Source organism: Lycorma delicatula, chromosome 4 (assembly GCF_047948215.1).
Source record: "Lycorma delicatula isolate Av1 chromosome 4, ASM4794821v1, whole genome shotgun sequence".
Classification (NCBI taxonomy): Eukaryota; Metazoa; Arthropoda; class Insecta; order Hemiptera; family Fulgoridae; genus Lycorma; species Lycorma delicatula.
The window spans coordinates 181,377,394-181,400,771 of NC_134458.1; the positions used below are offsets into that span (position 1 = coordinate 181,377,394).

The 23,378-nt window shown below is 30.3% G+C and overlaps 1 protein-coding gene and 1 long non-coding RNA gene across 8 annotated transcripts in view; one reads left to right on the forward strand and one right to left on the reverse strand.

The window, feature by feature from the left end:
* LOC142324123 (cell adhesion molecule 1-like) overlaps positions 1-23,378 on the forward strand; it is a 508,688-nt gene that overhangs the window by 395,346 nt on the left and 89,964 nt on the right. For all 7 annotated transcript variants that reach the window (XM_075364797.1, XM_075364793.1, XM_075364792.1 and 4 more), the window contains one exon: positions 2,790-2,925. In XM_075364797.1, the coding sequence (XP_075220912.1) occupies positions 2,790-2,925 (136 nt within the window). The remainder of the gene's footprint in view (positions 1-2,789; positions 2,926-23,378) is intronic.
* Positions 1-23,378, reverse strand: part of LOC142324127 (uncharacterized) — a 415,902-nt gene that overhangs the window by 149,708 nt on the left and 242,816 nt on the right. The window lies entirely within an intron of this gene.

Sequence of the window (23,378 nt, forward strand, 5' to 3'; positions counted from 1 at the left end):
CAGCTGTAAATTTTTCACTTTTACAGACTTCTAAGAAGTCCACTGGCGTGTAAAAATGCAACTATCTTTTCTTCATTATATAATAATGTCTCTTTATCTATATATATCTATATAATAATATATAGATATAATATCTATACAATAATAATATCTCTTTATCTGAGCCCCAATTGATATTCGATAAACATTTGATAATGTTTAGGTTTTTTTGCATCTAACACTCAAGTCCTGTATGTGTAATCCCCATGTAAGGGATTTATCCAATACTAGTCCTAAAAATCTCACGTTGTCTTTATATTGTATTGGATCATTGCCGATTGTCAACGTAGGACTTTGATGAGGAATTCTCTTCCTACAGAAGTGTACACAGCACGTTTCTTCTGGTGAAAATTGGAATCCATTATTCCTTGCAACTTCATTTAGAGCGTTGATCGCTCGTTGCAATTTGTATTTCACCATAGCAGTCTTGTTGCTGGCATACACAATTGCCAAATCATCAACATAGACGCTTTTGCTGATTTCTACTGGAATGGCTAATATCAATTTATTAATGGCGATCATAAACAAGGTACCGCTCAACGGCGAACGTTGTGGTATGCCATTTTCCAAGATTTTTATAGATGAATATTCGCTGTTGACACGTACTTGGAAAGTACGGTCATTCATATAGTTGCTCAATAAGATTGGCAGTTTGCCACGAATGCCCCATTCATGTATCTGGAGCATTATACCATGACGCCAGGTCGTATCGAAAGCCTTCTAAAGATCAAAGAAGACTCCGACACAATGTTTCCTTGTAATAAAGCTGTTATATATAACGTTCTCTAAGTTGATTATTTGATCAGTGGTAGAATGGTATTGCCGAAAACCTGCTTGATATGGTGATATCAGGTTTCCTTTTTCCAGAACCCAAACGAGTAGATTATTAATAATTTTTTCGAAAATTTTTCCCATAGCGCACGTCAAGGAGATAGGACGATAGCTATTGGGATCTGTTAAATTTTTATTTTTCTTTGGTACTGGAACAACATCAGATGGCGAGGAATCCTCACGAGATATTCGAGCGTCCACTTCTCGATGTGAAAATTTATGTTTGGAGTGCCGTTTCCGGTAATCGTATAGTGGGATCAATATTTTTTGACCGGACTGTCAATACACAAGTTTACCTCACAATTTTCGAAGAATTATACACAATTAACTGATAATAAAAAAGAATAGTTTCTTCCAACAAGACGGAGCAACAAAAACATCAAACGTTTTGCTGAATCGCGTTCATGCAGCTTTCACAAATGAACGAACTGTCAGCAGAGGACGGTGGCCTCTACGTTCCCCAGAGTTGCCTACTTGCGATATTTTCCTTTACTTAATGGAGAAAGTCTATGCATCTAACCCCCACAACATTGATGAACTGGAGATGAACAATCAACGAGAAATCAATGCAACTGACAAAAACGTTTTGCGTCAGACGACTCTCAATATTATCAGTCGAGCACAAAAGTGCATCGATACCGAGGGTGGTAATTTTGAATATCTTTTGTAACAATAAGGTAAATAAATGCAAAATTTAGGTAATAAACGTTTTATGTTATTCTTATTTAATTTATCTGTATCATTCATAAAATTTCATTCCAACATAACCTACTGATTCTGCAGCGGTTACGTTTTGGGTTCGGTTTTATGTTGCTCACTCTGTATAATAAGAAATGAATTCTCCTAAAAAAAAAATTCGAAAAGGTAGAAAAACAGAATTTTACATATAAAATATATGTATTTGTATTTATTTTTTTTTTAAATCCATTAGTCATTAAGTAACAAAAAGATTTTAGTTTTTTTCAGCTAGGAAAAAAATGTTGTTTTTCTTCTATTACTGTTTTTTTTTTTTTTTTTTTTTTAGGTGCAAATTTGTTACTTTAGTTATGAAGACAAAATATAAATATTTCCATGAAATTAGTGTAGCCATTCTGGAATTACGGGATACAAACAAACACAATTCCTTAGGGTAAAAATTCCATTTTTATTCAGCTCATGTAAATTTATCAATTAAATGTTTCTTTTGTCGATTGACTGGATAATTTTTAAATTAGTTTGATGCTTCTGCATACCACATAATTACAAAAAGAGGTTTGATTATACCTAAACTTCACGAGTATGAGGAAAGCCTGATTCTGTTCACGGCTCTTCAGTTTTTATAATAAAAAACTGATCATTTTACAGAATATATTTAAGTTTCTCAAAGCACAATTGTTAACTTATTATTCAAATACTATATAAAAAAAAAAATTTATTGACTAATAAACCATCGTATTCTTGGGTTTATTCGATCAATCGTTGTGGTTACAACAATTCAAAAAGATCGTAGAGTTCTCACCACCTACTCATTTCCTTATTTTTTACCCTTCTTTTCCGGTTATGGATTTATCTCTAAGCCACCGGTAATTCTATGACAAGCATTTGAAAATCTATGAAGCCAGTCACTCGGTGTTATTTAATGGATAAATGGCTGGTTTGGAACCGGTCATGAAGTTATACAATAAACCTGATTGCTGAAGTTTCTAACGGATAAAGCCGAATCTGCTAATACAACAAATTTAAAATTACAATATATGTTTTGTGTTTATTTAAGTTACTGTACTTAACAGAAAATCTTTTAAAAAGTTTATGATAATCTTTAGGTCTGACTGCAGATTTTTTAAATAGTCAGAATGTATTTTAATTCATGTAATTAAATAGTTATAATTTATGAAATGAATAATAAATATAATTTTTTTCTATCTTATCTTTTTTTTCAGCATCAACTATCTGATAGTAAACAAGTCGCATTAAGAGGTGTCAATCTTAAATCAAGCGGAACTTATCGTTGTGAGGTATCTGCTGAAGCGCCATCTTTTGTTTCTGCTCAAAGTGAAGGCCGAATGGAAGTTTTATGTAAGTATAAAAATCAATTTTTTGAATCTTTTTAAGTGCTAACGTATTTTATACCTCAACTTAAACTTCGGTGATCTACTGGAACTTGTGCATAAAATATTGGATCATTCACTGGTATTTTTCATCTATATTTCACAAGCATTTCATTTTTTGGGATGCTACTGCAATTTTGTTTGGATGTTAACTATCAAGTTGTAAAGGGTAAAATTAACAATTTTCCCATTACTCTCTCTTAGTTTTTCACCCCGTTTCTTACACCCTGTCTTCTAAAAAAATATCATTTTTTTCTTTATTTTTCCACTACCGTACCCTTTCCCTTTATTTATTCAATGGTTTTTTTTTTTTTATTCCTTCACTTCACTTTTGATGATTAGTTTATCTTCTTATTGCATACATACTTTATGTTTCCCTTTCTTCTCTCATTCTCACTTTCATTTTTTCTGTTAAAATTTCTTTTCTTATCTTACTTGACTTTATCCATTTTCCTTTGTCTCATCAATAATTTTTTTAATTTAAAATAAAGTACTTCTAGAACTATTAGGTTGTAAGGAATCCATTTTCCTAATTTATCTATTTTTAAAAGTTTTTGTAATGTATTCCTTGGTTTTTAAAATTTGTCATAATTCTAGAATCTGTTTTGTGTCATTGGTTTTATCACTTTTTTTTTAAATTACCAATCATAAGTTTTATTGATAATTATAGTTTTGTGTACACTCAAATCAACTCCAATATAATTAATACTACCGTAAAAATTCCGTGTAATTCCAGAAAAAAAGAATAAGTAAAAAAAAACGAAACTAATTTAACTGAGAAATCTATGAAATAATTTTGTAAAAATTAACATTCTATAAAGGTGAAAAAACAAAATGTTTACATATCTTTGATGTTTTATAAGAATAAATATATACATACCTTCATTTTTTTTAAATATTTATATCAGTGGATTCATCCTAATCACCAAATTTAAACAGTCATTGGAAATTTTTATAAAAATAGGAGTAAATTAAAAGAAAACATGAGTTTTCTGCTTTTTTTTTTGTTGAGTTCATCAGTTTTTATCCTCCTGCTGGAGCCGGACCCGCAGCCAAGCATAAACACAGCTCCAGTGCCATCATCTCAAACTGCCTAGTCAAGAACTGACGTTCCCCCCAAACAGCCGGGACTCCTTTTTTAATCAGCCGCCATGCTTCTAATGAGGAGACCTAGTAGAGATCTCCCCACCGGGAATCCGGTCGTGGTGCCACGCCTCAAATGAGGAACTCCAAAGGGATCCCCCACCGGGACGACAGTCTTACTTTGCCACCCTCATCGAAGTCCGATCGGAACACTACGGGAGCCCCTGTCCAATTACCGGCAGCGGGACACCTAAGCGGCCCACCATCCTGGACAGAGCTGTCCCAACCCAGGTCTTTCCCAAAACACAGAAAAAGCACCTCATTATCTGGTCTTGGCCGTGCAGCCGCGTCCCCTGAGAATTACAAAGGGTACATTTGGCCTCCGTTGGGCAATCCTTACGTAGATGCCACGCAATCCCACAGTTGAAACAATGTCCTCGCCTATCGGGACCCCCGCAGGACCAAGCCCGGTGACCAGTTCCCCAAAATCTATAGCAACGCTCTTCAGCTGACCTCCTTGAAACCCGGCAAGACACCCCCACGATACGGCCGTCCTTCAGCAATTTATCCGCGAGTAGAGGCGGAACCGCCACTTTTGTATAACGCCCCAACCGGCCGTAACTGTCGTGCCCACCACCTTGTCCAAAATTTGCTGGCGTAGCTGCTCAGCAGCGTCTCCAGTGTCCGTAACTCTGATGTGAAGGTCCTCTCCCTGATATCGACGCACCGAGAGTATACCTGCTTCGTCCTGCGACACGAAGTCCTTTACAATGCGAAGGAGATTCGTATATGTGCGGCCTGCCGCCTTCACCACCACTGTCGCGGTCGGGACTCAGCAGATTTCTTCACTGAGACCTTACCCACAGTAGTACCCACTGATGACATGTCTGTGTGCTCCCGGAGCTTACAAGAGCGCCTCCGAGCCACATACTCAATCACTCGATACAAAAGAAGCCCCACCCTCCCGTGAAGCCCACAAAAACAGGCATTGGCATTTTCAACCAACACCAATCGATCTGATTCCATCAAGCGATTGACCAAACGTTCCTCAACTTCCGATGAGTCCATTAACACCAAAACATTCAGTCCGCCTACGTCCATTAACCTACCGGCCAATTCATCGCACGGGTATTGCCAGCAACAACCTGACCAGCCCGATCGAAGCATCAGGCTTGCCCAGGGCATCTCCCCCAACAACATCGAGGTGGCCCAATAATCTGCGCCTCGTGTCAGGTCAACCACCCACGCTAGACCATCAGCTCCACTGACATTCTCCAGTAACACAGTGGACGTAAATACCTTGGGCCATCTTTGGAGGATCAGCCGGGACAATTCTCTGTCAACTACCTCACTTACCAGTGCCTTCCGCACATCTATCCCAGGAGTACCTCCATTCGTACCTCACTAAGAATACCTAATTCAACAATTTTAATTTTCGTAAATGTGGTATTCTTTTTCACTAATTAGGAGAATTTTCAAAATCAATTGTGTGACACTAGATAAATATTGATTTAAAAACCTAAAAACCTTTCCAAAATATTATCCCTGAAGTTCTTACACTACTTCTAATCAAGAGAACTCCGCTTCCTAAATAATACGTTTTTCTTCTTCCGCTTTATTCATAATAAATAATAAACTATTCTTTTTTACATCATTCATTTGAAAATACGTAACAAATTAACGATATCTAAAGATATGTTGAAAAACTTACTCTACAAGCAGTGTTAGTAGCATATTGTACCAGTACAATGTAAGTGATCGTATCTGTTACTTTTTACCTTAAGCAGAACAATAATACAATATTAGAAGATGTCACAAATTATAAGACTATCGAACTAGTTAACAAGCAAATCTCGGATTTTTAATCATCTAGTACTTGTACACAAATAAGATTAAAAATGATTAACAAGGATATTTTTTGCTATGATAATAACAATAATATTGTAGTAATAGTAAATTTAATAACAAAAAAAAGTTAATAAGTACTACTGAAATATGCTGTATCAGTATAAATGTTGTTATATAATCTACATGACAATTATAATTTGTTAATTAATAATTAAAACTTTTAATTGGCTCCTAGAGTTGAGAATTTGCACATGCTTTGAAAATTATAATTTAGATGAAGACACATACGTACGTTAACGTGAATCTGTTTAAAAGCGGGAAAGAAATCAAATGAATAACGATTATAAACACTGTTACAAACCTTCCAGATATATAGGGTGAGATATGATAAGAGTTCATATGTATAGAAAGTTTAGGGCATGACTATGAAGAGGGTAAATCGTGAGTGTAATGTTTAGAATGGGGGTGGAAAAAGAGGGTAGAAATCATTCGAGATACATTGTAGCCTACATAGAGAAAGAGTTTGTATATGTCTGATATTCTTTACAGCTCCGATAGGATATAAGTTAGACTCTTTTATACCTCGTATCGGATAGAAGGGTTTATTGACGACCGGGGAGTCCCCCTAAGGGCACAGCTAGAACAAGTTATAAAATATAGCACCTGCTATATTCCCTATATGACTTGAGAGAATGGAAAGGAGGTACCCTTCTAAGATTAACGGGGCCGACTCCAAAACTTGAAGCTAACATTTCATTTCTGCCTTCTTATGCAACAACATTTCATCCCCATCAGTTTGTAAGCTTATCTTTCTTCTCTTTTTTTTTAAATTTACGTAATAAAATATATTGGCTGTATGAAATATGGATAAATGGACACAATAATAAACTTAAGTTAACTGAAAAATAAACATCCTCAAGAAAAAAAAAAGTACGTTAAGTTTAACCAAAATAGAATTGACATTAATTTTTTTTTTTTGTTATCGACTAAAAGTAATACTTCTAAATTAATGAAAATAATTATTTTTGTACGAATATTGATATCAAGACTTTGTAATATATTTAATTAATTGTGACTTAATATTGAAATACTCATTACAGTCTAAATTGCAAAATTAGAATAAATCTGTATTTATTTTATACGAATGACTTATTTTTTATAATCAAAATATATTTTTTGGCTTAATTGACTAGTTTATATAGCAAATCTGGAGTAGTAGGTAAACATTTTGATGAAAATTATTCTTGGGTGTACACAGTAAACGAGTGTGACTCGTTTTAGCCCATATTGCCGAAAATATAAATAGCAGAGTAATATATATTGTGATTCTGACAAAAAAAAAAACTATACAATTCTTGAAAATTGTAATATTTATTTCTAGATTAATCTATATTAAAAATCATTTTAAATTCACTCTAACTTTACAATATATCTAAATAGATTTTATGGAAATCAAAAGTAAGTAGATTTAATCAAGTACGACATAAAGATAAGTTATTTAACTTTTGTTTAATACGAAAAAACAATAAAAATCATAATACTGTTATTTTGAGAATAGTTATAAACTATTAAACAATCTGTGTTTCTTTATGGTTTATTTTAATACTTTAATATTTCAAGTAATGATTTTTATAAAATAAGACAAAAAGTTTCAATAGTTCCTTTGTTTTGTAGATAAAACAAAACTTAGGCTGTAATATAAGTAAGTTTATAAAGCTATAAGAATACAAGTAAAGTATTTTTTTAATCCTTAAGCTGTATTACTTTAAAATGTGGATTTGCTGTTTACCTTTATAATTTTATTGTTCAAATAAAATAATTTGGTAACGTAGATATAATTTTGTTATAAGAAGACTGTCTTTTAATCAAAAATGAGTTTTTTTTTTTCTGCCGAGTAATAATGTAAATAAATCGAAAAATATAATGAATGCTTCCACGCTATTTAGAAAGTACAAGTTTTCATTCAATTGTATTTATAAAAAACAATTTTTCAAATATATCTGGGATCTGTGAGCTGACCCCCCATCCTAATTTAAATTACTTGAACTAGGGATTTATTGAAATTCTAAAATATTACAAATCGATACGTCACATAACACCATTTATTTAAAATTGAACAAGAATTCGAAAAACCTTCATCCAAGGTTTCAAAAATCTTAAATTTCTATCTACGAATTTTAAAACTTATAGATATAACTCTATTTATCATACATAGAATATTATCTGGTAGTACATAAACAAAAAACTAAAATATACGTATAACAGTTAGTAAACGTCTAGCTAACTGTTTTATAATTTCTTAAACATGATGTTTAATTCAACGTTTATAAACCCAGACAATTCCGAAGAAAGGTAAAAATATTCTTTTTAGAAAACCAGCATGCTCTCAAGTGATTCTCAGTTTCTGGTAAAAAAAAAGAGTTTTTATTATATTTTCAGGTAGTAAACAAAAAAATCTTGATCTTAAATGTTTTTCTCCTATCCTGGGTAGAAGTATTTTGATTTACCTGTAATTGTAAACACAAAAAGACATGTATTGATCTGAAGGAGGACTGAAAATAGCTTCTGAGTGAAATTAATTGTCTCATATTGTAATTTCTTCTTTTGATTTTTGCTATTTACTATTTTTCCTTACTTTTATTCCATTCTTCCTTGTGGTAGTTATTTAGATTTGAGATAAGTCTTCTGCTTGACCAATGGTCCTGATCGTCCTGTGCCTGATAACATGGTACGGGGTAACCTTTACATTTATTTACACAGGATCGGTATTTCTATTAACTGGCTGAACAATATTACCACAACGCTTTTCTGGTTTGTACACAATTTTCAGTTTGTCGAACGGAAAACAATTGCCAATCTTGATAATCTATGCCCCTTTCATTTACTACAATATACCAAGTACTATGAAAATCCAAAATATTTTATTTATTTGCAGCTTATGTCTTATTCAGTACTTCCCAATAAATAAATATAATAATAAAGCGTAAAATAATTATAATAAATAAAACGTTCAATAACTGCAAATAATCTCAAAGCAAAATTTCTTTTTTTAGAAATAATCCTGTAATAAAATTTCAAAATACTATTTATTTCATAAATAAAGGTCAGCTTCAAAATTTATTTAAACTAAATTTAGAGTTTTATATAATAATTGAAACAAAAAATGTTTACTTTTATCTAAACGGTTAGACTTCAGTTTTTTATCTGTAAAAGTTTTATTACTCAGATTAAATTTAGAAGAATAGAGTAACGAAACAAATTTTATCATCTAGAATGTAATAAAATGTTTAAAATAAAAATAATTCGGAAGTATGTATAAAAATAAACTATAGTTAATTTAAATAAAAAACAGGTGTCTATAAAAACAGTAGAAAAATAAAAAAACTCTTGCGCAATTCTGCGCAAGAAGGCCGACTTTTCGTTTCCGATGGCCTCATTATTTTGCATTCAGAAACCCACTGATTTTCATAGTACAACGCGCTAAATACATTCGATTAACGAGTACAGCCTACACACAAACATCAAGTTTAAACTCACCACCGCTGTGTCTCGCTGAAAAATAAAAATAAAAATTCATCATGCTATCCGTTGTCCACCTTAAATTGAGCGTAACTGAATAACTTATCTTCATCAGATTCTCAAACAACAACTTCAGATACACTAATAAACCATATCTAATTTCAATGAGTTGATGTAGTAGTTTTGGGGATTTTTGAGCTACAAATTGTTATATAAGAATGGTATTTTCGTAATTCTCATACCTCAGAACGTAAAGAAAATTCATTATTACCTTTCATCTCACCATGCGATCGAAAAAAATACCGTACTCTTCTTTGAAAAGTCACTAAAAAGAAAACAAGCTTTAATACAGAAAACAGAATCAACATTACTTTAAATCGTCTGTATAACAATTAAGCATTAAAACAATATTCTTAAAATAAAGTAAGAGAATGGGGAATTAAGCAAAAAACTTCTTTTTTTTAATATTTAGATCTGCTGTTTATATACTTGTAAAAACATTATTAAAATAACAATCTTGACTGGAATTATTTTAGATCATTCTTAGGAAAAAATTAAATTTGAAAGAAAAAAATAAAATATTAAAATAAAGGTAATAAAGGTAATAACAATGCTATATTCAGAAGGATAATATGAATTTAAATGTACTAAGGTAAAAGGATACTAATACATTAGATTTACTGTATTTTGCTATATTTAGGTAGTGTAATAGACACACAGACGATATTAAAAATAAACTAACACAGACATATACCAAATCAAGAAAGCTTTTATGCAGAAAGTAAATCTGGTATAAGAAATATGGATTTTGGGTTTATAAAGAAATTTTTTTTAATATTTGTATGTACATTACTTTAAAATAGAGAAACCAGAAAAACAAAGAGTATATTTTTTGAGATGCAGTTTTAGAAAAGTATGTTAAATTTTAGGTGTTAATAAAGTAAGAAATGAGGGAGGTTTTAAGAAAAATTAGACAAGAAAAAGGTTAGTGGCAACGTTGTAAAAATAAGATCAAACTGGTTGGTCATTCAAGGTTAGAGAATTTGTTTCTAAAAGGAAATTTAAAAATAAAACAAATAAAAGAGTATAAAAAATGGAATACAAGAAATTGAGACTATATGATGAAAGAAATATAAATGCAACAGATTAGAAAGAATTGTAGATATCCCTTAAAGTAAACAATTGACTGAAGATAAAAAATGATTTAATTTTTTTTTTTAAATAATCAACGAAATCTCTCCTTTTTTCTTTAAGTACTTGCTACGTTTCATAAAATAGACAGTAATTACTTTAAAAGCCGTCATATACCAAGTATTTATTAATAACTGTTTTATAAAGAACAAACTTAAATGTTATAACAATAAAATAAATTACAGTTTAATTAAAATTTAATAAATTAAATAAAACAAACAAACGGACAAAAAGGCAGAATAAATGAAATCATAAAAAAGTAAAAAGTTGTTTCTTTGAAACACTTAAGATATAAAAAGTTATAGCATAAAACTGTAAAGAGAAAAAAGCAAGACATTGAACAAGAACGATTTAAGAGAAAGTTAAAAAAAATAAGGAAAGGATTCAACAGCGACAAGAGTACGTAGGAATAAAATTGAGTTGAAAGAGTGGGTACAAACTGCCTGCCTCTTCATGTAGACTACAGTTTCAATCTAAAGTAGTTAGAACAATTTCATTTTATTTGCTATAAACTTGAGATGAAATAACATTTTCTTGAAACTAAAGGATTACACTGATTTCACAAATTCAAAATTACAATACATAGAGGGAACCTAAATGCACATTTAATATCTTACTTTGTATCAAGAAAAGGTTAAATTAAGTTTACAATACACTTCTTCGTAAGTAAAAATTCCTAAATATATACTTAATTAGCATTGCACTGTATCTTATTTCTATGCTATATTCCAATATAATATTATTATATTATATAATAATATTATAATATTCTATTCCAGTTTTTTAATAAATATCTTTTTTAGATAAATAATATTGTCGGCGACAGTAATTTTATATAAATTATAGACATACGAGTATATAAAACAAATACCTTTTTCAATGTTATTTAATAAAAATACGTTCTTCATATAAGCTATAATAAAATTCAATTATTATGAATATTCATAAATTGAATATTTAATTTACGGTTCATTTGACAAGACTAATTAAATTCCATGTAATTTCTGTCAGTATACTTATTGTAAATGTGTGTGTGTGTGTGCGTATATATATATATATATATATATATACATATAATTTAAATGTTGAAGCTACTTTAAACATCAGAACTTTCACAATTTTAGATTGGATTATATCAAAACATAAAATAATTATTTTATCGGAGAACCCTGGCTATCAATTAAAGTCCAACCGAAAAACAATGAAATTAATTGAATATAAACAACTAAATTACGAATTTTTCATTTGATTCATCCATCAAAGATATAAAGGAACGCCGCTTTCAAAATCAGTTTTGTCCGACAAAATCAAATTATCAGTTCTGCTTTTTAACCATGACAATTTACTATAAATTCCAAATCATTAGATACCCGAGATCCCTGTGACATTTGACAGTTGATTGTCTGTCTAAAAAGACTGTCCTGTGATCAATATCTGAGGATAGACTTTCTTACTCAGCAGTATGAGATTCTTACATAAGTTTAAAAAAAAAGTTAAATTAAAGATCGGTTATTACCGTTTATAAAATTAATATTTTACTATTGAAATCAATTTTCACTCGAAACGATTTTTTCCAGATTTAAGGGATTAAAGAGTTACTATTTTTGTCTCCACCAAAGCTACATGATTTTGATGCTTGCGATGGATATGAATACTTTCCGTAACGGTTAAGTAAAGAATTGAAAATTGTGAAAATAATTAATACGATCTCGCAAAGCAGCTTTTCTTTTTATTATAGATATAATTTTTTTTTTTCAATTTTATCAAGATTTAATCAATTTAATCAAGATATATTATTATTTTGTACATTCTATAAAATAGCTTTTCAATCACAATTTAAGAGCCAGCTGTTTTTTGGGATAAAAGATTCATAGTTTAAATAAATACAGTATTAGAAGTATAAGAACAAGTAAAAAAGGAGAAATCATGTTAAAAAAATAGTAACAACAAAAATCAGGTTATGATCAAGATGGTAAAGAATTCCTTTTTCCGTAACATCTTAAGAGTTAAAAAATTTTAATTTTTGCAAATGACAAATTCAATCATATCTAATAATAAAAGTGTTTTCAAAACATTGTCAGTTGCTTTTAAGCCATCGTCAGACACCGAGGATGAAGATATTGCTCTGTTTCACCACTGAATCTCATTGAGAAAAACATAGCAAATTATGTAATAGATTTCAGAAAAATAAAAAAATTAAAAAGTATAAAGAAAAGATGAAAACAATAAAGTCATAATTACTAAGCTTATTCTTATGTCACCAAACCCTCATACTAATTGTAATCTTTTCCTGCAAACTGTAAATTGTTGGAATCTTTTAGGCTAATGAATAGTTTGTTTCGTGGCATGACGATAAATTTAAATCAGTAATTAGTTCTGAAAATTGCATAAAATACCAACAAGAATTCCATGATTTGCTTGTTCCACCGTAGTAGCTCAATGGTTGAACCGATTTATATGTATGACCTCGCGTTAGAATCTTACGTTATCGGGAGTGTCATAGGCTATACATACATATTAATATTTTTATATATATATATATATATATATGTGTGTGTGTGTGTGTGTGTGTGTGTGTGTGTGTGTGTGTGTGTGTGTGTTTAAATAAATTTAAAAAATCTGAAAAAATTACACAATATACAATATTGTCACCCGCACGCTCATTAATTATCCTATATTAAAGTCAATGTTTTTTTTATTCTTTTTGGCAGTCGTGTTTTTTTTAATTTTTAATATTTATCTCTTGTTATATGCTTCATAGTCATAATTAAGACTGAGACAAATATGAAAAAAAAAAACAAATTAAAATTACGTTAACCAGAAGTTAATGCCTTTTAAGTGGAAAAGAAAACATGAAATCATTTAAATTAATAATTGCAAAAAATACGAATACTAGTATGCAGATTAAAAAGACTGAGAAAAAGAAATTTAAAAGAAAAAAAAAGTTTAATAACGAATTTATACTATGATTTATCTTGTTAATGCTAAGAGCAAACATTATTAACTCTAGAAAATATCTGAAGTGAATATACACATAACTGTATAAGCCTGTGGTAAGCTTTATCTTCTTAATTTTCGTTTTTTTATTTATAAAAGTGTAAACGGTAAAAATCCTAGGGCTTACGTAAAAATTAGAAAATTACTTTTTATGTATGAAATCGTCAGGTGCCAATTCTCTAAACTGAAAAAAAAAAATATCACACCTCTACACATCACTCATGATAGAATGAATTATTTTTAGCCGACCCATCACCTGTAAATATTCTCATGAAACAACTTCAACTTTCTAGATTATTTCTTTATCTTTATTTCGTTTTTTTATGTTATATATATATTTATATGTATATTTTTTTTTTCTTTAAAACAAAACGATAAAATAACTTCAAGAAATGTTTAAAATTTAATTTTTTTAAAGTTAAGAATAAAATAAATAATTTTAACATAAAAGGTGATTTAAAATAATCCGCAAAAGTTTCAAACAGTTGAATAAAGTTTCTTTTGTATAAATAAATAGTCATGACATCAATATTGTGCCATAGCGCTCAACAGAGAATATGAGAGAGAAAGTAGAGCCAAAAAACGAGAAGAGCGTGATAAAGAGTATAAGAGGGCTATGTAAGAGAAAGAAAACTGCAATATTAACTTTGAAGTTAAAAGACATTCACCATTTTAAAATAGCAGAATACTCCATACAACTGCCATAGAATACTATTTCTAAGATTCCATTCCATGGAGGTGCTTTACTTTACTCACGTTGTTCTTTTCTCCAACATCTCATTCATTCAGTCTTTCATCACGTAAATTGTTCTACGTCATGCTATAAAAGAAGTAAAACTTTTTTCTTTTTCTTTTTTTTTACTAACTTAAATCTTTTTTTTTCCAGCCGTTCACGAAGTCAACTCATTTCTACTTCAACTGAATTCTATCCATTTTAAAACTTAAAATGGTATACTTAAAGAACATTTTCTAATACAGTATTTTTTAAACCGTTGGAGATTTTACAATTTTATAAAAAAAAAAAAAAAATGTTAAAAGCAACTTGATTATGTAACTTCTATCTGATTATTTATGCCATTACGTTCATAACTTTTATTAAATACTTATGAATCTTTATTACATTCGATAACCGGCTTAAAATCTATACACCTGTACTAATATCTATTGCTATTCCTTTGGATGGGACCTCATTTTATTATGAACACAGCCCCAAGGAAAAATCAGAGGGATGATTGATACCCTCTGGCATCCCTGAGAATGATGTGAGTGATATTGACATCCTCAGGAAAGACTTCCCTGTGCTGCAAGATTACCTATCGCGATTGAACACGGTGTGTTCTGCGGTGTCCTCACTTCTGCAATAATCACACTCAGTGTAGGATCTTAATAGCCGCACGCACAGGTATGCTTTGAAGGAACCGGAACAACTTGTACCCCAGTTTCTCATACTTGCGGCCTGGCTATCTCTGGAGGTCTGAGCCTCAAGAAAAGACGAAAGGTAGTCTACCTTTTGTTGACTGATCCCATCTCTCTTGCCAATTGTGAATAAACAATGCCTCCGCCTGCATCTTACTTGCCTCCTGGTACACTGAGTATCGTGCGGATACATTTAAATATGCTGCGACTACAGAACCATCTCGGGTGATGCCGCCAGCGTAGTGGCAGGACTTGTATCCCTAAATTTTCTTGTTCGGAAGAGAAACGCGACACACTAGAAAGCAAGTAAGGCAGAGGCGGAGGCATCGCTTGTTCACAGGTGACAGGAGAGATGGGATCAGTCTACGAAGAGTTGATGGATCCTTAAAATGATCCCGGATCTTCAGAAAAGGCTGAATCGCAACCACGAGAAAGTAGGGTTTGAGTTAATCCAGTTCCGGGCCGGTTATGGTTGCTTAAAGCAAGCTTGTTGATATTGTGCGGATATTAAAACCCTCTGTTGAATATCAGAAGAGAAGACGCTTTAGAACACACCGTTTACAAGTTTCTTCAGCACAGGAAGGCACGCCTAAGAAAATTTGGCATAGTATTTCTCGATTATATCAAGAGGGCTATACTGCAGAATGAATGGATGTAATACGTGGTGTCGAGGGTACTGGTGTCAATTATCCAAACAAAGGTGCCAGAAGAAGTACGGGGATAAATATCTTTTGTTTTTTATTGGGGTTGGGTTCATAACTAAAGCAGGTCCGGCCATAAGAAGAATATGATATCAAAAAAATAATAAAAATTTCTGTGTTTAATAGTGCTTACCTTCCTTAGCTTAATTCTTTTATCCCTTGTTGATGCGTTTCGGAACCCCTTCATTGTCAAAACTTATTGTACTGATGCTTTAAATTTCTGTTAATCTTTATATAGCGTTTAGTCGACGTTTTATTATTACTTTTTAATTTAAAGAATTCTAGATTTTCTAAAATGTGAAAGGAAAAAGAATGAACATTTTAGAAAACCTAGAAATCTTTAAACTAAAAATAGTAGCGATAAAACAAACATAAATGAACAGATCAATAATCAAGCGGATATTCTTCGAAGCACCTCAATCCATTGAAAGAAGGAAGAAGATAAATAAAATTAAAATATAAGTGTAACCATTAATCAAATGTAAACAAAAAGAAGCCCAGATAAGGACTGACATCAAATATAGAAACCGACATTGACTAAACTCTATATAAAGATTAACAGAAATTTAAAGTATCAGTACAATAAATTCTGACAATTCAGTGGTTCCGAAGCGCGTCAACAAGAGATAAAAGAATGAAGCTAAGAAAGGTAAGCAGTACTAAACATAGAAATTATAGTGATCTTAGCAGAAAATATAATAGTAATTATTATCTTAACAACAATCATTTTAAATAATAATAAAATCTCCCAAGTCTGGTTCCCTTAATATCCTTCTGTAAACTTAATATTACAAATGGACTGTTAAATACTGAAAAGGTTGATAAATTATGAAAATTTATCAAAATTTACGGAAAACGGAAAAACTGCGAAGAAAAACTGGTATAATACACATTAAGATAGCCATGGTTAATTGATTTGGTATTAGATGAATATGTGGATGGGAAAACCATAGAAGAAGATTAGAAAATATAAAAGAAATAACGTAGGATATAAGATATATTTAAATATATTGTACAAGATAACACAGAAGAAAAGAAATAGAAAATCAAAGAATTCAACAATTGACTAATAACAAAAGAAATAATAAAATCGGGTGGGGCTGTGACGGGGCGCACGGCCGTTGGTTTAACGTTAAATGTTACAGACCTTGGATGAAGTTCCTCCGAGATACAGACCGACCAACATATCTGTACGGTTAAATGGGAGAGCCACCGTCGTATTTCTTGAACAAAACTGGTAGTCTTCAATGGAAAATTTTAGTTCCTTCATTTGGCCAACTCTACAGATAAATTGGTCAGTCTGTATGTCAGCGAGTCACTTTTAGTGTATCGGATTGAAATAAAAACGAGACACTACTTAATTTTAACATAAAACAGTCACTAAATGGTACATGATAACTAATATTCGACGACAATTTTGTTCAACATTGGTCTGTGATACGAGAAGTAATAGATATAAGGCATAATAAGCAGCGGTAGAGGTGCTCGCTTCATCGGCGTCGTTCACTGAGCGTGCCGTGCCAGCTTTGCGACGCTCCCCAAACAGTCTCACTCGCTTGACAGCCGAACATTGGGGTACCTATGCGGGACTCATAACCGTCCCTTTCCAACGATACGTGTAATTTGTATTTCCGGCTCGCTTTTGCGGGGGCTGAGGCTGACATATTGAATTTTTATACTTTTTTACATGTTTACTTTAATTTTTTACACATAAATATTATTCAAAATACACTTATTATTACTTAAATCGATCTACCTCGACAAACTCTAACCATAAACACACGAATCACCGCGCTATCATGTCTAAGTCGTGAGCTACGCTAAATGGAAATGAGTGAGTGGGGCAGTTTTGGCCGATTTGCGCTATTCCCGCTCACCGCCAGCCCGCTCGACAGTGACGCAAAATAAGATTGTATCGGCGAGATGACCAGGTAAGTTATAAAATGACACCGTATTTATGTCTCCGAGACTAATATTTAGGGAGTTATTAAGGCGGGACGATGAAGATCTTTTCGTTACGCTACAAATTTCTGTTCTGGTACCCGTATGTTTCGGTGTCATTTTAAATACGTTTCACGTCAAAAATGTTAATTTTTATTTTTAACGACGTTATATCAAGACCGATATGGTTTTATTTACAAATATTAATTTGTAATATCGATTAATTTAAGCGTTTATTCTGAATTAAATAGGTATCTTGTCGGATTTTTCAGTAGAGATTTAAAAAAATTAAATAAATACAAATATATAAAGAATGTCAATTTCCACACTTAGAATAATTAAAATTACATTTAATCCGATGCAAAAATAGATAAAAAAGAAAAAAATATCCATGACAAATGTTATTACCAAACTCAATACCACTTAAAGCAGCAACATTTGAGTGTATCCAAAGAGTGCAAATGCTAGTAAAAGAACATTCAAGTATTTGGCTGATGGTGTTGCACAAGCATTAAGTGATTGGTTGTCGGCTAGCGTTTAGAGATGGTTTTACTGCGGTAAGCTGGAGACGAGGAAAGGATCTCAAGCTTGAATTGCCGTATTAAGAACTCCTTTATGAGATTAACCCACCTACAGTTACTTACTAAAGCTACGTAAGCACTTTAACTTTAGGATTTTGTAAAATTTTAACTAATTCTCTTCACTAAATAGCCAAAAGAAAATATATACTACTTTCCAAATGTTTTAAGTTGTAACTAAGTTTGTTTAATATTCTTTAAACTTGGAAGTTATCATTTACATATTGAATTATACAATATCAGTGAGATTTATTTAAACACGGTTACTTTGTACTTATTTATTAGTTATCATAACCGATATTCTTTTAGGCGACATGACAAGAAATAATATATTACAATTATCTTGAAGAAAAAAAGTATTCCACAATAAACTTACTAACATATAAGAGGCGTCAAAAAGTGTTTTTATATAGCCTACTAAACTGAATATACTGTTTCATATCAGTCAATCGTGCTTTAATTTCATACGATATATAGTCACACGAGTTTTTATTTTATTCATTACAGTTACAGTGCTAACTGTTAAAAAGAAAATATAATAAAACATCATTACTCTAAAAGAAAGGAAGCGTGATTAAAATTTATTTCTCAGGATATTCACATGAGTTATAGGCATAATAAAAACGGAGTAGAATTACTTATTTTCTACTTTACGAATATCTAATCCAAACAATAAAATATATTTTATAATTGGAAACATCCGAGCTTCCTATGAGTATTAAATTTTATTAAAGTATTATACCTCTACTACCAAAATCGTTCTCAAATTAAGCTTATTATTATGATAACATAGTAATTTAAAAACCATTTTCGATAAAAGGTCACTTCCAGTAAAGTATTAATAGTCAGTGGGCGATGAGAAAGGCAGACAGAAAACGAATTGAGGCTTTTGAGACGCGGGTGTGGCGCAAAATGATAGATTTCAGACCGCAAGACAACGTAACAAATGAAAACTTATTGAGGAGAATCGGAGAAAACAGGAAAATGCTAAATGTAATTGAAAATAGGAGAAGGAACTGGCTAGGACATTGTATGAGATGGTGTTTATTAGCGGACAAGATATAAAGCTTGGTGAATGGAAGAAAGGGAGAAGAAGGAAGAGATTTCAAATGATGGATGGAATTATGGAAAAGGGAAAATATAATGAAACAAAGAGGTTAGCAAAGGATAGAACAAGATATAATAGCAACAGCCGTAACAGGACCTGCCCTAATGACAGAAAACTATGAATGAATTAAGAAAATAAATAAATTTGTAAATTTGCGAGAGTATTCTGCTATTATGATTATCAAACTTGTTACTGGGAGAAAATGATTAAATTCTAAACTCTAAAAAAATACCGGGATATTTCACCAAAAATACTGTCAGATTTAAACGTTAAAAAAAGGTAAATTTCAGCTTTGTGTAGTAAATAAAAGCTATTAGAATATTAATAATATATTTGATTGAAAGTTTATCGAAAGACTGATTTTAAGCAGCCTTGATAGTTCTGCAACAATTTACACTATTAATTAATATGACCGGACACATTAATTTTATAAAAATCACTAAGGTGATATATAACAAGCAAATTATTGGATCGTTACTTTCGAAATAAATTGATTACTTTTATTGTTACTAAATAAATAAAGTTTTAAAAATAAATACTGTTAAAAGAAAAGTACGGTTGGTTAAAAGTAAATACTTAATAGGCCATATATTTAATTAGAAGTATCTAATCAGACATGGTAAAGGATAGAATTCACTACGTATCTCTGGATTCTGGATTCTTGGAATTCTTTAGCTAATTCAGTATTTTTATTACTTGTACGTTACTCCAGCAATAAGAATTTTCATGTACACTAAAATAAAAAGGAATCCTGTTAATTCCTTAAAAGCTTATTAAACCATTTTTATTTTACTTTTTATTACAATCTCCTTAAAAGACATAGAATCCTAACTAGGATAAAATTCCATAATTATTGTGAAAATCGTTTTCATTGAATTACTAAGTAAACAAAACCAATTTGAAAAAAAATTGAAAAATAATACTTTTTCAATAATTTCCCTTTACGTTTCAACTTAATAAAGTTAATATTAAATTAGAAATAACTAATGACAATAAATTAAGTCACAAACTTCAAAGGAATGAAATTTAAACACTGAAAAGTTATTTATTCTTTTTTTTTAAATTGTATAATTGTAATTATCATACTATTTATTTTTAAAAAAATAATAATAATAATTAAAAATGTGCAGAAAATAAAATAATACTAGTGCGACTAAAGTCCTATGGAGTGTGTGAATATATAATATATTTTTTCTATAAGTCTCTCAATTAATCTTTAAGTGAAAGTATTTTAATTATAACAATGATGGCATGTTACGTATCATTACGCCCAATATAGATAAAAAAATTTCAGTTTTTTTTATTATTGATACAATTTGTTGGATTTTCAATTCACTGCTGTTTAATTTCTGGTTTAAAATTAAGAAATGATTATTATTATGTTAATTAAGATATATTAAAGTTATTATAAAGATTATTAGCTGAAATATAATGGAGACCTTTTTAAAAATTCTGAAGCTAATTCAAACATCAGATCTTTCACAATTTTAAACTGGATTATATCAAAAGATAAAATAATTATTTTATCGGAGAACACTGGCTATCAATTAAAGTCCAACCGTAAAACAATGAACTTAATTGAATATAAACAACTAAAGAGATAACTTAAATTTAAATTGCCTAGGATTTGCCGACGACTTAGCTTTATTGGCTGATAGTATCGCAGAAGACAGAATACAAATAACAAGTATAGAAGAATTTGCGGATAAAATTGGACTTAAAATTGCTTACGAAAAAACTAAAATGATGGCTATAGATCCTTTAGTTATTAATTCTGTGAATATTAATGGAAACAAAGTAGAACTAGTAGAAAAATTGTAATATCTTGGAGAGATCATTACTTGTAATGGTAACGAAAAACAAAATTGGACTGAAAGACTTAATAAATTATTTAATATACTACAAGTAACCAAAAATACTTACAACAAAAAACGCTCTCGATTAACACTAAAATTAGACATTACAAAACTGTGGTTAAACCAGTAATTACTTACGCGAGCGAGACTTTATTTAGATTAAATCAGAAAAATAGGACTGAACCTTTGCTTAAAGTTGAACGCAGGATTCTTAGAACATGCATAAACAAAAAATATAAACACGAAAATCAGTACAGATTATCGCCTAATAAATTTCTGTACGAAAACATGAAATCCTTAATTGATACTATGAAAAAGAAGCGAATTTCTTTCTGCGCACACTTGTTAAGATTACCGCAGGATAGGATTACTAAGAAAATTATCGATCAATTTTGGTTTTTAAAAAATCCGCCATTATGGATCAAGGAAATTAAAGAAGACATGCAAGAATTAAATTTGACTTACGAAGATTTACTTAATAAATCCGAAAAATTAAAATGTGTTATTAAAGATCCAAATACCATCTTTAAAGTAAGAACCTTTAATTATACAAAAAGGGTTTATCAGAAGAGGATCGTAAAGCAAGATCATTAAGAATGACTAAATATTGGGAGAAAGTAAAAGCTAAGAACTTAAAGGCCAAAAGATCAGCAAAAAAGACTTGAATTATTTATTATTAAACTAAAGTGGTCCTTTGCGGCCTTAAAAGTAAAAACAAAAAACTAAAAAAAAAAAAAACTAAATTACTAATTTTTCCTTTGATTCATCCATCAAAGATATAAAGGAACGCCGCTTTCAGAATCAGTTTTGTACGATAAAATCAAATTATCAGTTTTGCTTTTTAACCATGACAATTTACTATAAATTCCAAATCATTAGATACCCGAGATTCCTGTGACATTTGACAGTTGATTGTCTGTGTAAAAAGACTGTCCTGTGATCAACATCTGAGGATAGACTTTCTTACTCAGCAGTATGAGATTCTTACATAAGTTTAAAAAAAAGTTAAATTAAAGATCGGTTATTAACGTTTATAAAATTAATATTTTACTATTGAAATCAATTTTCACTCGAAACGATTTTTTCCAGATTTAAGGGATTAAAGAGTTACTATTTTTGTCTCCACCAAAGCTACATGATTTTGATGCTTGCGATGGATATGAATACTTTCCGTAACGGTTAAGTAAAGAATTGAAAATTGTGAGAATAATTTTAAAAAATCTCACAAAGCACCTTTTTTTATTACATATATAATTTTTTTTTTTAAATTTAATCAGGATAAATTTTATGTAAATATTTTTTCATAACTACGTAATTTTGTAAATTTAATTATTTTTATGTTTGCGCAATTCAGATTTTTTATTGTATAATGGCAAATATTTAACGTGACGTTCATATTTTATTTATTTAAAAAAAGATTTCGCATATCCGAAAACGAATTAACCCATATTATTCCAGTTAAACTTGACTAAAATGCATTTTCAATTTGTATATATTTAATTTTTAAACGGTACGAATTAATGACTGTAATAAATGTATAAATTTAATGGCTTTATATTAAGGGTATTTGTCGACATATTTGTCAATTTTCAATAATTTGTAAACGGACAATAACAACTGACCGAAGTTTCATTTAATAACAAATCAAAATGCAATCTGTCATTCATATTTTAACGAACATTTCACATCCATTTAAAGGGATTCAATTATTAAATGAATTTGAGATAACACGATTTTACATTTCGTTATTTATTTACAATGTCACAAATGAAATCCTTTGTAATATCGGCTTATATTACTTTTTGAGTGCCAAGTACTCATAAAAGTCAAACATATTTTATAATTAATTTAAATCTTAAATAAATCAATGATTAATGGCTGTAATTTTATATACATATAAATCATTTTTTTTAATATGTTTCATACGAAAAATTAAAAATATATATGAGAATAATCAAATACTTACCGGGAATATACTTGTTTTTCATATCCCAGAATTTCACTATAGGCCAAACATTTTTGGCTGGAGAATAATTATATTTGAAGGAGATCCATGATCTCCCTAATTTTCTCCTATAAAAATATTGTTTTGTTAAAAAAAAAGTTATTAGTACAGAGATTCTACAGCTGATCAGAAAATAAACAGTCGTTTCATATGTACTTATTTTGTTCTTATTTTTTTG